Source organism: Cervus canadensis, chromosome 8, assembly GCF_019320065.1.
Source record: "Cervus canadensis isolate Bull #8, Minnesota chromosome 8, ASM1932006v1, whole genome shotgun sequence".
Lineage (NCBI taxonomy): Eukaryota > Metazoa > Chordata > Mammalia > Artiodactyla > Cervidae > Cervus > Cervus canadensis.
In genome coordinates, this window is record NC_057393.1 from 18827002 (window position 1) to 18842551 (window position 15550).

Here is a 15550-nt window from a genome sequence, read left to right on the forward strand (position 1 = left end):
TGCAGTTTTGTGCTGTTTTCCATTTATAAAACAAGTATTATGAAAGCTTTTTAAATATTCTTTTCAAAGGCCAAATATGTACGGTACTGGGGACTTTTTTGTTTCTTAAACACTGGAGATAACTTTAATTATAAGTGAAGTATTCCTGAATTCATTATCATCTCAGAAAACCCACAAATGATGTCTTGTCTTAGATTATTCCATAGATGTTCTCATATTTGATTTATATGATTGTAAATTTCTGCAAGTTTGGAATATTGAGTTATGGACTCTAGTCATTCTCAGATGTATGTTTGTCCCCTTCCTTCGTGTCTCTGACCTGCCTCTGGGCCAGGTTGGAAAGAGGAAGTTAAAAATCGAATTCTGGGTTGAGGGTAGACCTATCTTAGACTGAATTCTGTTATGTGAACAACGATCTCTAATGAGTTTCCACTGGTCCAGAGCAGATTGTGATTTCCCTTTGGTGAATCAGGTATAAGAAATACAGTAGAGGACTTTTGTAGTTTTAAATGCTCCTAATTAAGATACTTTTTTTTGTTTGTTTTTTAAAGATTTAGGTACTTTTAAAAAAGTTTCAGCTATATTTAAAAAGTGCAACTAAAGATTTGTGTTTGCCTTCCAGCTGCTAGCAAGTCCTGTGCTATTATGTCAACACACATCGTGGCCTGTCTGCTCCTCTACAGACACAGGCAGGTATGTCTGCGGTGTCGCTGGAGTTCAACAGAAAGCAGGGAGATGCTTTGGCAGCTTTTCAGATGCTTCTTCACTGATAGATTTGGTTCCCTTCCAGCTAGTCCTGTGAGTGACAGTGGCTCAGTCGTGGCCAACTCTTTGCAGCCCCATGGACTGTAGCCTGCCAGGCTCCTCTGTCCATGGGATTCTCCAGGCAAGAATACTGGAGTGGGTAGCCATTCCCTTCTCCAGGGGAATCTTCCCAACCCAGGGATCAAACCCAGGTCTCCCGCATTGCAAGCAGATTCTTTTCCGTCTGAGCCACCAGGGAAGCCCAGTCCTGTGAGGTGAACAGTAAAATAATCTGAGGACTCTGCCCACAGGGGCTTAGAACCCAGTGGAGGAAGACATCTATATGAAAAAAGCCTCAGGGACTGTTTTATCAGACATTAAGGCATTCTTTGAGGAATACAGTTAACGGAAATAAGGCATGTCTATCGACACATAGAAAGTATTCTGATTGCTAATGGTTTCCAAGCTATTTGACTTGTATTTAGGACTTGCGCTCTGCCTTCCTACAATACACTTGTCTAAGCCCTGTGATGGGAAAGACTGTCTCTGTCACAGTCATGTTCTGAACACCAAATGTAGTGCCAATATATAAATACCAGTTAAGAAATTTGAGAAATTCTTGCTAAAAAATAAGTACTGCTTCTTTTCAGAAGGTGGCTGCTTCCATTTGAGATCTTACATGCTCACATCATGTTTTGTGGCTAGAGTATGCTCTGGACATGAAATACCTTGGCGTTCCTGGGGGACAGTTTTTAACCACTTTTCTAACTTTTTTTACACTGGTGTTCTCACTTTTTTTTTTTTTTTCCCCTGACAGCAGACTTCAGGAAAGCCAAGGCAAGGGGGAAAAAAAAAATCCTTGGGGCAGTCTCTCTGTCTTTTGAGAAGTGGGTTTTGTGTTCTCATGAGACCACTTCTGTCTGTTTTTATAGGGAATTGACCTCTCCACATTGGTGGAAGACTTCTTTGTGATGAAGGAGGAAGTGCTGGCTCGTGATTTTGACTTGGGTTTCTCAGGAAATTCAGAAGATGTAGTCATGCATGCCATACAGCTGCTGGGAAATTGTATCACAATCACCCACACCAGCAAGAACGATGAGTTTTTTATTACTCCTAGCACAACTATCCCATCAGTCTTTGAACTCAACTTCTACAGCAATGGGGTGCTCCACGTCTTTATCATGGAGGCCATCATAGGTATGTCAGGCCCTGAAGTATTTTCATGGCCAATCAAGTGGCCAAAAGCACGTGATGGTGTCTACTTCAGTTTGGATGATCGTCCCTTGTTTCAAGGAATGTGTTACTATAGATTTAGTTTTGAAATAAAAGTGTCATCTGCTATTTCACTGATTATAGCTTATTTTTATATTTACTACTCAATGAGTAGTAACTGAACTACTGTATACATAGTATTACATGATTTACCAAGTAGGAGAAGTCAAATGTCTTGCTGCCCAGGAGCTGAAAATCTAGGTGAGATGAGACATGCATGTGGCCGTGAAGTGAGTGGAGGGAACAGAAGAGAAAGAGAGCGGAGGTGATGGAAGCTTCTGCAGAAGGTTTGACAGGGTTGGGATCACATGGAATCACAAGAAGTAAATTCTGACGGGATTTACTTAAATTTTTCCAGTGAACACAGATAATTATTTTGGATGTATCAACGATCTTTTGCAGCAGTGCAGTCAGTCTGAGCCAATTGAGGTTTTTCTTGGAAATCTAAGGCTGCCAGCTTCGCTGATGCTTTTACTTTCTCAGCCTGCAGCCTTTATGCAGTTCTGAAGAAAAGGGGCCCAGGAGGGCCCGCGTCTCCTAGCTTGATCAGCCAGGAGCAGCTGGTACGCAAGGCCGCCAGCCTGTGCTATCTGCTCTCCAATGAAGGCACCATCTCTCTCGTAAGTGAAGACTCTTTAGTGTCTCCTGTTCTCTTATTCTTGAGCATCTTAATGAAAATGTAAAATGCTTTCCTCTTAGGGAATTTTTGGTCTATTACTGAAGCTGTACATCCTCCTCCTGGGTCTCGGTGACCACCTGACCACTGTGTCGTTACTGTCTTGGTTTCTTCTTGGGGTCACTGCTCCAGGGACCCCCTCCTGTGCTGTGATGACTCCAAGGGCTCAGCGTTCTCCGTCACTCAGATCCAGAGGCGCAGAACCTCTTCTCATGCATAAGCCACAGGGTCAGGGGTTGTAAATGATTAACATGCCCACCCGTGGGTGTAAGAAACCTAGAAGTTGAGTGTCAGAAACAGTCTTCACACACATCGCTCAGCCCCTCCTACAAATGGGGAAGCTAAGGCCCAGCAGAACTAGTGAGCATTTATGTTATATTTAAACACTTGTAGACATTTATAATGAGGCATACCTATTAAGCAGTAGAGAGATTTTTTTTCCCTCAAAGTCATCAATAAATAAAATTCTTATTTTAAAGTCTGTTGTTTTCCACTTATGGGAATGTGTTCTGGGACATTTCTGAGTACAGGTGTTGGGAGTACAGCCCTCCTCCACAGCACTGTCTGTATATGTTATATTTGTGTCCTGTTGTGCAATCTGTTTTGCATGAATCTGGGGGGGCAGGATGGGAGAGAAAAGGGTGGATAAGGCTCTCAAGGTTGACGTTGTCTTTCACTTGGGTTTTTTTTTTTTAATTACTTGAATACATATTGCATTTCCTCATCCACCACCTTTGTGTACAGCATTTACTGTAAGATAGATTTTGCAGGGAAATCATCTTAAAAAGGAAAAAAATAGGTGTAGGGGCCGGACATGTGGCCCTTCTGAGGCCACGCTCTACTGGAAGGGTGGGGGTCGGGGGGACCCAGCTCAGGAGCTCCGTCTGCAGGTGGTGCCTCACGGGCGCTCTGCCAGTCAGGTAACCAGGTCTCTTCTCAGACTTTGTCCATAGTGTGAGCTTGTCAAGAGGGTGGTGTCAGAAATCTTAGTGCTTGACTAATGGAAGGAGGCAGGTGATACCTTGGGAGTATTTGGCAGCCACTTTGTACGCTATCTTTAAAAAAAAATAAGTGGAAGACCATGACATTTACACTGGAATGCCTTTTCTTTGCAGCCCTGCCAGACCTTTTACCAAATTTGCCATGAAACAGTGGGCAGGTTTATCCAGTATGGCATTCTTACAGTGGCGGAGGTAAGAAGACGAGCTTGCCTCTGCTTGCCTTTAGTTTCTTGTCTTCATTGTCTTTTCTGCCACCCGCTTTACCAATGATTCCATTTGATGTGTGTATGTGTGTATACATATATATATAGAGAGAGAGAGAGGGAGAGAGAGAGAGAGAGTGTCATGTCAAAGATGAGATGAGAAAAATAGGGATGGAGAGAGTAAATGTCTTTTGGAATGGTTGAATATTATTTTGGTTCCTTTTATATAACTGGTGTTGCATAAAGTATATCTTGACTTGGTTCCATGGCATCCAGAAGCCTGTGTTCCAAGATCAGATCTTCTGCATATCCATGTGCTTGTAGCTTTCATGTGTGCATTTTTCTTTTTTGAGATTTTGTTTTAATTTTGGCAGCTTTCGTATAAAGGATGTGGCCTGGGAAAATAGATACCAGTTTAGCAGAGCTGATGGTACTTTAATTGACGTGTCTGGTAGCTTTCACCCTCACTCTTTCTTTTCTTCTTTCCTCCCCTGCTGTCTCCCAAGTGATTTTGGGTTTGGAGAGGGTGGTGGATTGAGGTCATGAACAGCTGGACAGAACAGAGTAGGGCAGGGCATGAGAGAGGACGACCTTGGGGTCCAGCCAGGCGGGTGTTTGTGTGCCTGTGAACACTTATTAACTGTTGGTCATCTCCCTGGCATAGCAAGATGATCAGGAAGATATCAGTCCTGGTCTTGCCGAGCAGCAGTGGGACAAGAAGCTTCCGGAACCTTTGTCTTGGAGAAGTGATGAAGAAGATGAAGACAGCGATTTTGGTGAGGAGCAACGAGATTGCTACCTGAAGGTACTTGGGTGAAGAATCTGGGTGGACACCACAGTGCTGAGTTGAGGCTCATGTTGCCAGAGATTGACAAGGTGCTTAAAAATTGGGACTCTGCTGACGTACTCAAAGCACTCACAAACTGGCCGTGGTACTTTCTGCCCAGTTAAGACACTGAAATTGAACTGAATTTATACCTGAAACGGTTCAGTCTGGGGTATAGATAAATGGAAGAAGAGACAAGAGTCTCAGCTTTCAGGAAGATGATGTCATAGATGATACCTTTTGTGACCCTCTCACCAGAATGCATGGGTGCAGACCGGTGGCCATCCCTGCACTCACTGCTGAAGAGGCAGAGGTTCTGTTCAGGCATCACCAAGGCAAGGTGGTGCGGTGCCAGGTGAGGGAGAGTAGTTCACGTTTCGCTGCCGCTGGCCTGGCTGCTCTGCTTGAGTCGTGTTCCGTCTTGCCATCACTCCCAGAATTTCATGCATCAAGCTCTTTGCCTTCATTTAAACAAATCCTATCAGAAAATTTGATTTTTGAAAGATTGATTGTCCCTCCTTTAGAAAAAGTGATTTTGTCTAGTTTGTAATTTTAGCAGTAGTAATAATGACCCTTCTTTTCTGAATACCCTAAGTGGATTACTTTCTTTGCAGTGGGGTAATACACACACACACATATGCATGCGTGCATGCAGAGGCACACACAGGCACACATAGGCATACAGAGTCAGGAGAGTCCAAGTGACTTTTGGGATTTTTTCCTTTTAGGTATTATTAGTTTCAAAATGGGGCAGTAATCTTGCCCCAGGGAGGCTTATCTGAATGTGGATGTTTTTTTGAGGGGGCACTGAGAGCCCCCACTGCCCAGAGCACCCCATCACCAGCACCACCTTTTCCTGCAGTGCTGGACTGTGGGCCAGAGACCACGGGGGACTGACAGGCCATGAGGGCTGGGAGGGATTGAGATGATGCTAGGGGTCTTGGCATGTGGCCTTTCGTGCACGTGAGTGACTGCTGAGCCAGGCTTCAAAGCCTGGAGGGTCCAGCCTGGGGACCAGCCATTTTCAGTGATGACAGGATGTCATAATTATGTCATTCAAGGACAACCGTTTTTTTCCAGGCAGCTGTTCAGTGAACGTAAACCTCAAATACCATGAAAGTCAGCAGTTCAATAAAGAACACATTTCAAAACCAGCAGTCACCTCCAGGCGCGATTCTGAGCCCACGGAGCAGTAGGCTGCTTCTGTGTGGGACAGTGAGGGACCATCTTCTCGGGCTGCTGGTGCTCCAGGGGGGTGTCTCTGTCCCCCCATGACTGGGCCCCCCACTCTCGCCCCCCCAGGTGAGCCAGTCCAAGGAGCACCAGCAGTTCATCACCTTCCTTCAGAGGCTCCTCGGGCCTCTGCTGGAGGCCTACAGCTCTGCCGCCATCTTCATTCACAACTTCAGCGGTCCGGTTCCCGAGCCTGAATTCCTGCAGAAGCTGCACAAATACCTGATCACGAGAACGGATAGGAGGGTTGCTGTGTACGGTATGTGTGCCCGTCTCTTGGCTTTTTTTGAAAGCTATGTCGTTTTTGATTACGGGAATCTGCTCATTGCAGATAGTTGGAAAAAAAGAATGCAAAATTATCCTGACCTGTCACTCCATGGATTGCTCCTACTGCCTCTTTGGCTGTGTTGTATAAATTGAATTATACAAATTATATACTCAAGTCTGGCATTTTTCTTCTAATATTGTAAGCAAGATTCATACATGCTATTGCATGTAGTTGTTTATTCTTGTTGCATTGTAGTATTCCATTGTATAAATATCTACCACATTTTATTGATTCGTATCCATCACTGATGGATATTTGGGTTTTGCAGTTCAGAGCTCCTCTGGTGCTGCTGTGAACAAGTTTGAGTGTGTCCTTGGGTGAACAAATGGACTCATTTATGTTGGCCTGTCTAGGAGAATTGCCTGTTCGCAGGGTGTGGTGTGTTTGGCGTTAGTAGGTGTGGTCCAATGGTTCCCGAAAGCAGAACCCTGAAACTCCCAGCAGCAGTGTGCGCCTCTGTTGCCCCACTCCTGGCCGGCACCTGGTTCTGTCTCTTATGAGAGAGGTGTGATTGGGGTGGGAGTAGCATTCTCTAGTTATGCTTTAGGACTGCAGGTACTTTGAATCAATAATTTTTAAAACCCTGAGGGATCTAGAGATAATCGATCACTAGATATTTATTTAGAGATAGCTAGAACTCTACAGATTGATATATAGAGAGATCTATAGCTACATCTATAGCTGTATCTCTAGATGGAGATCAAGACCTAGAATCACCTCACTTTAGAGATGAGGACACTGTTCCAGATCATGCAGCTAGTTAAAGGGCAACCTGGGTTTAGAATTCCTTTTTTCTGACCCTCTGGGCTTGCGCTCTTTCTGGTTTCACTGCAGTAGGAGTCATCTATGCATTCCCGCACAGTTTAAAAGAACTACATTCTGGCTCATTTGAGTCTGACAAAAAGCCTTCAAGATGGGTGTTTTGGGTATTTCTCTTTCCCTTCCTCTTCTCTCTGTACTTCCCTGCCTCCTCCCCTTCCTCCCTCCCTTTTTCTCTTCCCTCCCTACCCCTCTCTCCATTTCTCTCCTCCCCCAAAAGATGACAGAGTAGATTTAAAGAAAGAGCAGACCCTTTGTGGCCTCCTACACTCTCTTCCCATGGATATTGGGGTTTTCATTATCGCTGGACCTAAACATTTGACAGGGCCTGATTCTTTCTCCACAGCCGAGAGCGCCACTTACTGTCTTGTGAAGAACGCTGTGAAAATGTTTAAGGATATCGGGGTGAGTGTCCACCGCTTATGTACAAGAGTGTGTATTCACTTCTGTCCTCTCTGTTTAGATCTAGTCTGTCTGAGTCACCTTTGTGTTGGTCTGGACCCTGAGAGAAGCAGTTTCTGCAGGATTAATCATGCAGGCATTTCTGGGGATTGGGAGGAGAAGGGGCATGTTGAAGGTGAGGCCCCTCCACAAAGATTTATTTGAATGTTCCAAAATTGTCCTGGTTTTCATCTTCATCCTAAATGAAGGTGTCCATGTGTTTCAAGATTCTACTACAATTTTGGTGGGAATGTTAATTATGCCATATGATTTTCAGTTATTTTGTTGTATTTTTACCAGTATTGCTAGAAGTATCCTTGGGTATCCTTTATCTTCACAAATTACTTGGGACACGAGTTCCATGGAGGTACTAGTGGTCTTTGTAAGGAACTATTCTGTGACTGTAACATAAAATTTAAAATCTAGTACACTAGTAAACCCCACACCTGCCCCCATAGTCTCCCACCCCCATAACCTTTCTACCCTGTACTCACACACACACTACACATACATTTTCTTAAAGCCTGGATATGGCTTTATATGCCTTACTGCACATCAAGTAAGGGTTGATGACAGAAGTGTCTCCCCACCCCCCTTGCCCTTTTTCATTTGTCTTTAATTTAATCTAAACTTTCTCTCTAGGTTTTCAAAGAGACCAAACAAAAGAGAGTGTCTGTTTTAGAACTCAGCAGCACTTTTCTACCTCAATGCAACCGGCAAAAACTCCTGGAATATATTCTGAGTTTTGTGGTGCTGTAGGTAACTTCGGCCACCTCTGGCAAGTGCAGGGCGCGGGACCCGTTCCTCGCAGGCTCCGCCTGTGGCACGAGAGTGGACGGCGCCGTCGTGTGGTCGGGCCTGACCTGTCCTGACGCGACCTCCTGGAAGCCAAGTGCCTTCTCCCCTCCATGATCTGTGATGGCTGGACACTGAGGTGACACACAGCCTGCAGATCACACCATGGGGGCCCCAGCCTCCATTTGCAGTTCATGATCAATAGGTTGCAAAATGAAATTTTGGAGTTTATTAAAGATTTACATTCTAAATGTAACTGTTAGGGACTTACTACTGTGATGGACACACAAATGTAGTTGATTCTAAAACTGAATTGTGTTTAGTACACTTAATGCTGTCAGGTAATTTGTTGGTATGTGTTCCTATTAATGCTTCCTTTAAAAGTAATTGCGTCATCCATTCACTGTTTTTTGTTTTTTTTTTGGTTTTTTTTTGCTTTTTTTTTTTTTTTTCAGTTTTATCTATGTCAATTGTAGCTAACTGTTAAATGGGAACATTTTTTTTTCCTCGCAAAGTGCTTTACAATGAATGGGCTATTCACACATAGGTGTCACTGTGCTTTCTGTTGCAGTCAGGTATAGAAAGTGTTTTAAGAGCTAAGTGAAAACACAATTTAGGTCAGGAATAGAGATAATCTGACCAATAAGCTCGTACCAGGAGATAAATTTGGCTGGTGAAATTCAAGATACACTTGGCCGGAAAACTGACTTTGAAAATGTTTGCTCATGTGAAAAAGTGCCATTGAGTTTTAAATGACCAGCAAGTATTTAGGAACAACTCCTGTTTTCTGTCTGTATCCCTTCCCTGCCACCCCTCCCCCACCTCCTGCCTCAGGTAGTACCTGCCTGTCAGGTACGGTTGTTTCTTGGAGATAGCAACTGTCCTAACTTATTAGCTTGACCTGATTGCCTGTGTTCGTGTAAAGTGCTCTGGCTGCAGACTCATGACCCAGGCCTCTTATGTCCTGCAGACTGGTTGTACACTTTTGAGTGGCTGGTACCCACTCAAGTTGGGCAGAGTACCACCTGTGGGTTGTACATCACATATGTGATGGCCCTGCAGACTGGCAGATGGTCAGAGGCATTTGTAGATTTTTTTAGCTTTGAGAAAAAGAAAACCATGGTTCTTTAAAAGTATGCATGGGTTATTTTCCTAAACCCTGATGCCATATAGTGGCAAATAATTATGAAAAATTGTTCGTAATAGGTAGGTGCCTTTTTTGTGAGCAGGGATCATAATTGTTCGCTAATTGTGGTAATGATGGTGATTTCTTAAAGATCATGTAATATAAAATGTTTTCTAACAGCTGACTGTTTCTTCTTCTCTCCGTGGTATTAAGGAATTAGGAATTTTTCCTGACAAATGCTGCAGGTAATCTTTGAATTTAATAGAAAGGTACTGAGAATTAAGTTTGTACTTTTATCAGCTTGGATTTTAAACACTAATAATGTCTTGTGAATATTCTGTGTGTGTTGGGAGAGGGAAAAATACTGATCAGTATTTCACATTGTATGAAATTTTTGAAACTCGGAGCAATAATGCCATGCTGTTGTGATTTTCTTCCACTCTTCTCAAATTCCGCATTTAAAACATGTTTTCTTTATAGGAGCTCACATCCCATTAAGCCATTGCCAGTGTTGGCAGCGGCTCTGATGTGGAGTGGGGTCTTCACTGTGTTACATTCCATTTTACATCCTAAGTAGGATTGAGCTCTGTGTTTGGGGAACAGCCAGGGAGGCTTATTGATCCCTTGTGTGTTCCTTATCTAGGTAAGCAAACGTTTCACTAGCCTTTTTTACTCATCCATGAACTTACAGACTAAGGGTTACTCAGACTAAGTCAGGGCTGGGACTGACCTCCCTGTGGCCTCTGCTGCCCCTCCTGTGACTTCCACTAAGAGCTGCTGCCTCACCAGCCTGCGTGGGGAGCAGTGGCTTCTCTGGCTCTCTCTTCCCTTTCAGTGGTTTGTTTTCTAGAAATCTAGTCAGATGCTTTGGGGAATGCAATGTATGATTTGCTAGCTCTCTCACCACTTAACTCACTGTGAGAATAAATATGCATGCTTTCTGTAATTAACTGGTGCTTTGAAAACCTTTTTTAAGGACAACAAATCTCAACCAAAGTTCTGCTCATCCAGACAAGCTCACCCTCGAGTTAATTTTAGCACAGCTCATTCTTTAGTGCCTCGTTACTGAACAAACATCCATCATCCCAGTAAGGCTTCCAGATACCACTGTTTTGCTAAAAGATTTATTCTCCTTGTTCTCCAAAAGCGAATGGCTTTCACGTAAGATTAAACGAAATAGGTGCTTGTAAATAATTTATTACCGTTTACTCTATTGCATTTCTGTAATACTGAAATGCATGCCCTCCAGGGGAAGACAGACTGTGAGTTGAGTTAAAAAGCAAACAAAAAGACCCAATGATAAGCAATATGAAGCTACACTCTTTCAAAATGAGAAAGTTCTAAGTAATTCAAAAGAGAAGAAGGAACTTTCGCTCTTAAGAGAAAAGGAAGGAAGTAGCGTGAGGTGTGTAGAACTAGTAACAGAGAAAGGACTACGAGTCCTCAGATCTGTGAAGTCTCATGAAGTCACAAAGGTGAGTGGGGAAAACGCATCAGGGACCTCAGTGAATGTAAACTCAGATTGTTGAATTTCCAATCTGAGGAGCAAACCATTTCCCAGAGTTCTCCATGTATATGAGCGCTCTATGAGATGTTCGTAGGTGTTTTGTAGAAAAAGTGTTGCTGGTAAAATTAATTTGCACATGAACCCTCATTCCTAGAAACTCACAGTGCACTTTAGCACAGTAACGGCTCAGGGCCCGCTGGTACCAAGTTTGTATTAACCCAGCATTTCCCAATCTGTGTGACCCCAGAGCCTTTTCCACCTTCTGAACACCCCTATGGACCTCTCCTGAGGTTCACAGAAACATTTTGGGAAACACTATGTTATGTATTTCTTTAAGAGGACAAGACAGTAACTGCCAGGTGATACAGAGGCATATCTGCATGCATTTTGTACGATCAGATGTTGTGTTTAATGGATGTACACTTCCTCCCCTGGAGACAATAAGCACAGAAAACTATTGTATAGGTGGTCAGAGCTCTTCAATGAAAGATCAGCCCTCAATGTGTCTGGGTTTTTAACTGAAAGGAGCAAAATTAACACTAGGATTAATTGGGGTAAAAAAATAAGATTTTAAGTCAGACCTAGCAGAAGATATTGCACAATCAAATGCAGCTTTTTATCCACAAATAGTTCTAGTGTTTAGAAATGATAGGACCTACCACTGAGGTTTATAAGACTTAATTGGATGTAAATCTGTTTTTTAAAGCACTCTTTTTAGGAACTTGAGACTTGGCATCTGGCATTTCAGTTTAATACAAAATGATGGCATTTGAAAGAGACTCTTGACTTTATTTCTAAACATCTAAAGTTCTGAAATGCCTTGATGGAAGGTGTTAAACTGTTTGCCTGTTGTACAAAGATATGTTAGATTGTTGTAAAAAGATTGATCATAAAGTACTGTCAAATAGCATGGTGTGATGTTGTGAATGAAACTGATTTGGAAATGTGGATTGATCTTTACACCTGTTAATATATTGTAAGAAGCCCAGAGGTGTAGCTTTGTTTTAATAAATCAAAAAGTGAATATATTCTTGATGTCTTGTATCTGTAGTTAAAAGTTCCTTGCATAATTCGTTATACAAACACATCTTGTTTGACTTCACGTAGACCATGATTAAAATGCTTATAGGAAACAATCTTAAATAAATTTGTGAACCTACAGTGCATGATTTTATTATTGAGCCAGAGCTCTTCAAATGTGATCAAGTATTTGGGTTTGTAGATATCTACAGCTTAGCTGCTGCCCTTCTCAGTAAATATTCACATCACAGAAATATTCTTTGGGTGTCTGTGAATATTCCTTTAAACATGGTGCTTCTATCATTTTAATATGTTTAAGTTTATAAAAATATGAATGGAAGTCCAGGGTTTTTCCCACTAGTTCATAATAGTTGCTCAAAATAGTTTACTTTTTTGACAAATAGGACAAGTTCGTTATTGGAGCACTGTTTTCTGTGGATGCTTTGGATTGCTCAGATGCAGCCTTCTGTCGCCAGTGCGCCCCCTGGAAAGGGTGTTCAGTGGGTGCCTGGCAACACCATCCATTCCCTTGGGCGCATGGCAGCCCATGATGGAGCTGTGAGCCTGGGCAACACCCAGGGCCATCCCATCTGTGCTGTGCCAGCCCCTCCATCTGAACTTTGTACCTCGGCCCCTTTGGTCTCCTCTGGGGTGTTGTTGCCATGACTGTGCCCTCACCCTTGGGTGTACTCGTTCTTTCCTTTGCATTAGCAACTTTCTTGTTGCTGCCAAACATGGCCTTCCCTTGATCAAAGCAAAATGCCCACTTTTACGCCACTCGTTGTCTTTAACTGGATATTAGTTTTGAAGTCTGGTCTTTTCATGTTTAGTCCTGTATTCACTAATTTTAGTCCTATTTATTCCCTTTTTAAGCACCTTACAGCCTGTCTGGTACACACACAGCTAGTAAAATTCTAACCTCCAAATACAAAGCATTATGTTGTCCACAGCACCTGTGATGTCCACAGGATGGCCATTATTAGCCATCTCTGTAGATGCCAGCATAGCTCCTGCACTTCGTGACTTGTACCAGAAAGCTTGGCATCTGGATGGTTCTCAGCCCTCAATCTGGGAAAAGGAAGACTTGTCAAAGTTGTGTTCTGTGTGTGGATTTTATATGACCTTTCAGATCAGTTTTTATTATTTTTAGAGAAAAGGAATATAGCAGAAAGAGCATGGGGTCTGGGGAACAGAAAACTTAAAAGGATTGACTCTGGCTGTCTTGGCACATGCTGGAAGCCTCTGAGCTAGTCACCTCGCCCCAGTGAACTTGGGTATCCTCTGTGTTGTATAGGGACAACTGGATTTTGATGAAATGAGGTAGAATGAATGCAGAAGTGTTTTGTAAGCTTTTAAAAGTGTTGGCAACTGTGTGGTATTTGTTTTCTTCATTTCATATGTAGGGTTTCCCTGGTGGGTCAGATGGTGAAGAATTGATCTGCAAAGCAGGAGACCTGGGTTCAACCCCTGGGTTGGGAAGGTCCCCTGGAGGAGGGCATGGCAACCCACTCCAGTGTTCCTGCCTGGAGAATTCCATGGACAGACGAGCCTGGTGGGCTACAGCCCATGGGGTCGCAAAAGAGTCAGCCAAGACTGGGCAACTAACACTTTCACCTTCATTTTCATTTTATATTTAGGAAAGAAAATTTAGCTCTGAAAGGGAACTTAGGAGTCACCTGGTATTCGGCACCCATGTTTAACAGAAGAGAATACCACCGGTGCTCACACAGTAAGTGACGACAGGATCCAGAACAGAAGCACTGTTGTTTGACGCTTCAGTCCCATAACCACCAACCAAATGAAAAAGCAAAAGAAAGCCAAATGATCAAGTCCCATCCAGTGAAGTAAGACAATCCTTGTGTTTGGTGTGGAACTTGGCAAATTACCTAAGGATGTGAAAGTGGAAGGAAGTTAATTGGCTCCAGCAAAACAATGTGTTGGACATGCTGGTACCTGGGACTTCTTTGTGGGTACAGAGTTGGGCACTGCACTCAGCACTTTCTATGTATCATCTCCATCCTCTAGGGTTGGTACCGTTAATTAGCTCCATCTTACTACTGATGAAACAGGCTCAGGGTGAAGCAGTTTGCTGAAGGCTTCTGCCAAGGCAGAGTTCAGATTTGTTCTCCATCAGTGACACAGGTTTTCCTGGGTTTGTAAATTCTGCCCTTGTCCTGGAACAACTGACAGGCCCAGAGGAATAAGGCAGAAAGCAGTGCATCTCATCCAGGCTGGGGGGAAAGAATGTAAGGATTCTCTCCCTTCATCCCACCTAATTTCATCTTCAAAAGTCCATCGTGAGGGTGCCCCTGTACAGTTCAGAGAGCAACCACAACCCTCGGGTGATGTGTCCAACTCAAAGGATTTCTCAGAAGCTCTCATTTGCCCAGAGTTGAGCAGGAGGACAGTTTCTGAGGTTGAAAAGATGGCTAGAATTTGCGACCATTTGCTGTGGATTTGTCATGGTGCAGAGCCAAAATTCAGCAATGGTTCCTAGGGGATCACGGAGAGGAGATCATTGGTTGATTGCAGAGCTATATCTCAGCAATAGGAGGTTCCTCACCCCCTCCTTTTGCTTGGAATGTCCATGCTGCTTACTATTCCATGATGGCAGCCATGACAAGGATGCGACCTTGAGAGAGTAAGATGCTGTCAAGACCAACTGGAATGAGTGAATACGTGACTGAACCCAGTTAAAGCCTCTAATGTAACTTAAAGATTCTGGCCCGTGGGGGTGGAGATCCACTCATCTTGTGCTGTCCGTGACAATCTTCATAGATAAGTTCCCTTGCTTGCTAAACCTGCCACCTACCAATTGGTGGTCTGCTTCTTCCTCTGTTATCTCCTTGCTCTCTGTGTATGGGGGCCAGTTTGCAAACCAACAGTGTGATAGTATTTTTATGATCATGTGGGCCAGGTACCATGCTGGTCATGTAGGAGGGATCCTAAAGACCCTAAGAGGAAACTGAACGTAAGCAGTTTCTCGAGGTCGTGTTGCTGGCAGGCTGTGGGGCTGGTTTCCAAACTTGATCTTCAAAACTGTGTTTTACAAGTGCTCAGTAGAGGCACTCAGCCTTCTCTGAGGGTCCATGTCTGGAAGAGAGAATAAATAATATTGGAACAGGATCTGGAGATGGCGTTTCTTTGACAGGGGTTTCGAACACAGGACAGACTTTGGCTGGGCTTGCTTTGAAGTCTTCCACGATGTTCACTGAGTTGGAAAATCTCTGCCTCTTGTGCGGAAAGAAGAAGAGGCAGTTCCAGCCTGGCCTCCCTTGTTGCAGACTCAGTCCTGGCCCTTCCACCTGGAGTTAGGAGCTATCCCCTCCGTCCAGGACACTGCATGAATCACTTCTAAATCTGCAATCCTGAGACAGTAATGGTGATAGCAGGCTCACACGTTTGTAATTCTGTAAGGCTCTAAACTGCAAGTCAGGTTTTACATAAAGTTTGCTTCCATCTCTGAACTGGGAATTTTTACAAAATCTCTTTTGTTGGAGCCTTGCAGCCTCATTCACTTTCTCTCATGGAAAACTTTTCCTCCCAATAGTCGACTGAA

General features: G+C 43.5%; 1 protein-coding gene across 5 annotated transcripts in view; it reads left to right on the forward strand.

The window, feature by feature from the left end:
- The window catches only part of GPAM (glycerol-3-phosphate acyltransferase, mitochondrial), a 68298-nt gene extending 56299 nt beyond the window's left edge, over window positions 1-11999 (forward strand). For all 5 annotated transcript variants that reach the window (XM_043475718.1, XM_043475719.1, XM_043475716.1 and 2 more), the window contains 8 exons: window positions 623-693; window positions 1677-1941; window positions 2500-2636; window positions 3808-3885; window positions 4561-4701; window positions 6025-6214; window positions 7449-7507; window positions 8186-11999. In XM_043475718.1, coding sequence (XP_043331653.1) covers window positions 623-693; window positions 1677-1941; window positions 2500-2636; window positions 3808-3885; window positions 4561-4701; window positions 6025-6214; window positions 7449-7507; window positions 8186-8302 — 1058 coding nt within the window. In that variant the 3' untranslated portion in view covers window positions 8303-11999. The remainder of the gene's footprint in view (window positions 1-622; window positions 694-1676; window positions 1942-2499; window positions 2637-3807; window positions 3886-4560; window positions 4702-6024; window positions 6215-7448; window positions 7508-8185) is intronic.
- The last annotated feature ends 3551 nt before the right edge of the window (window positions 12000-15550 follow it).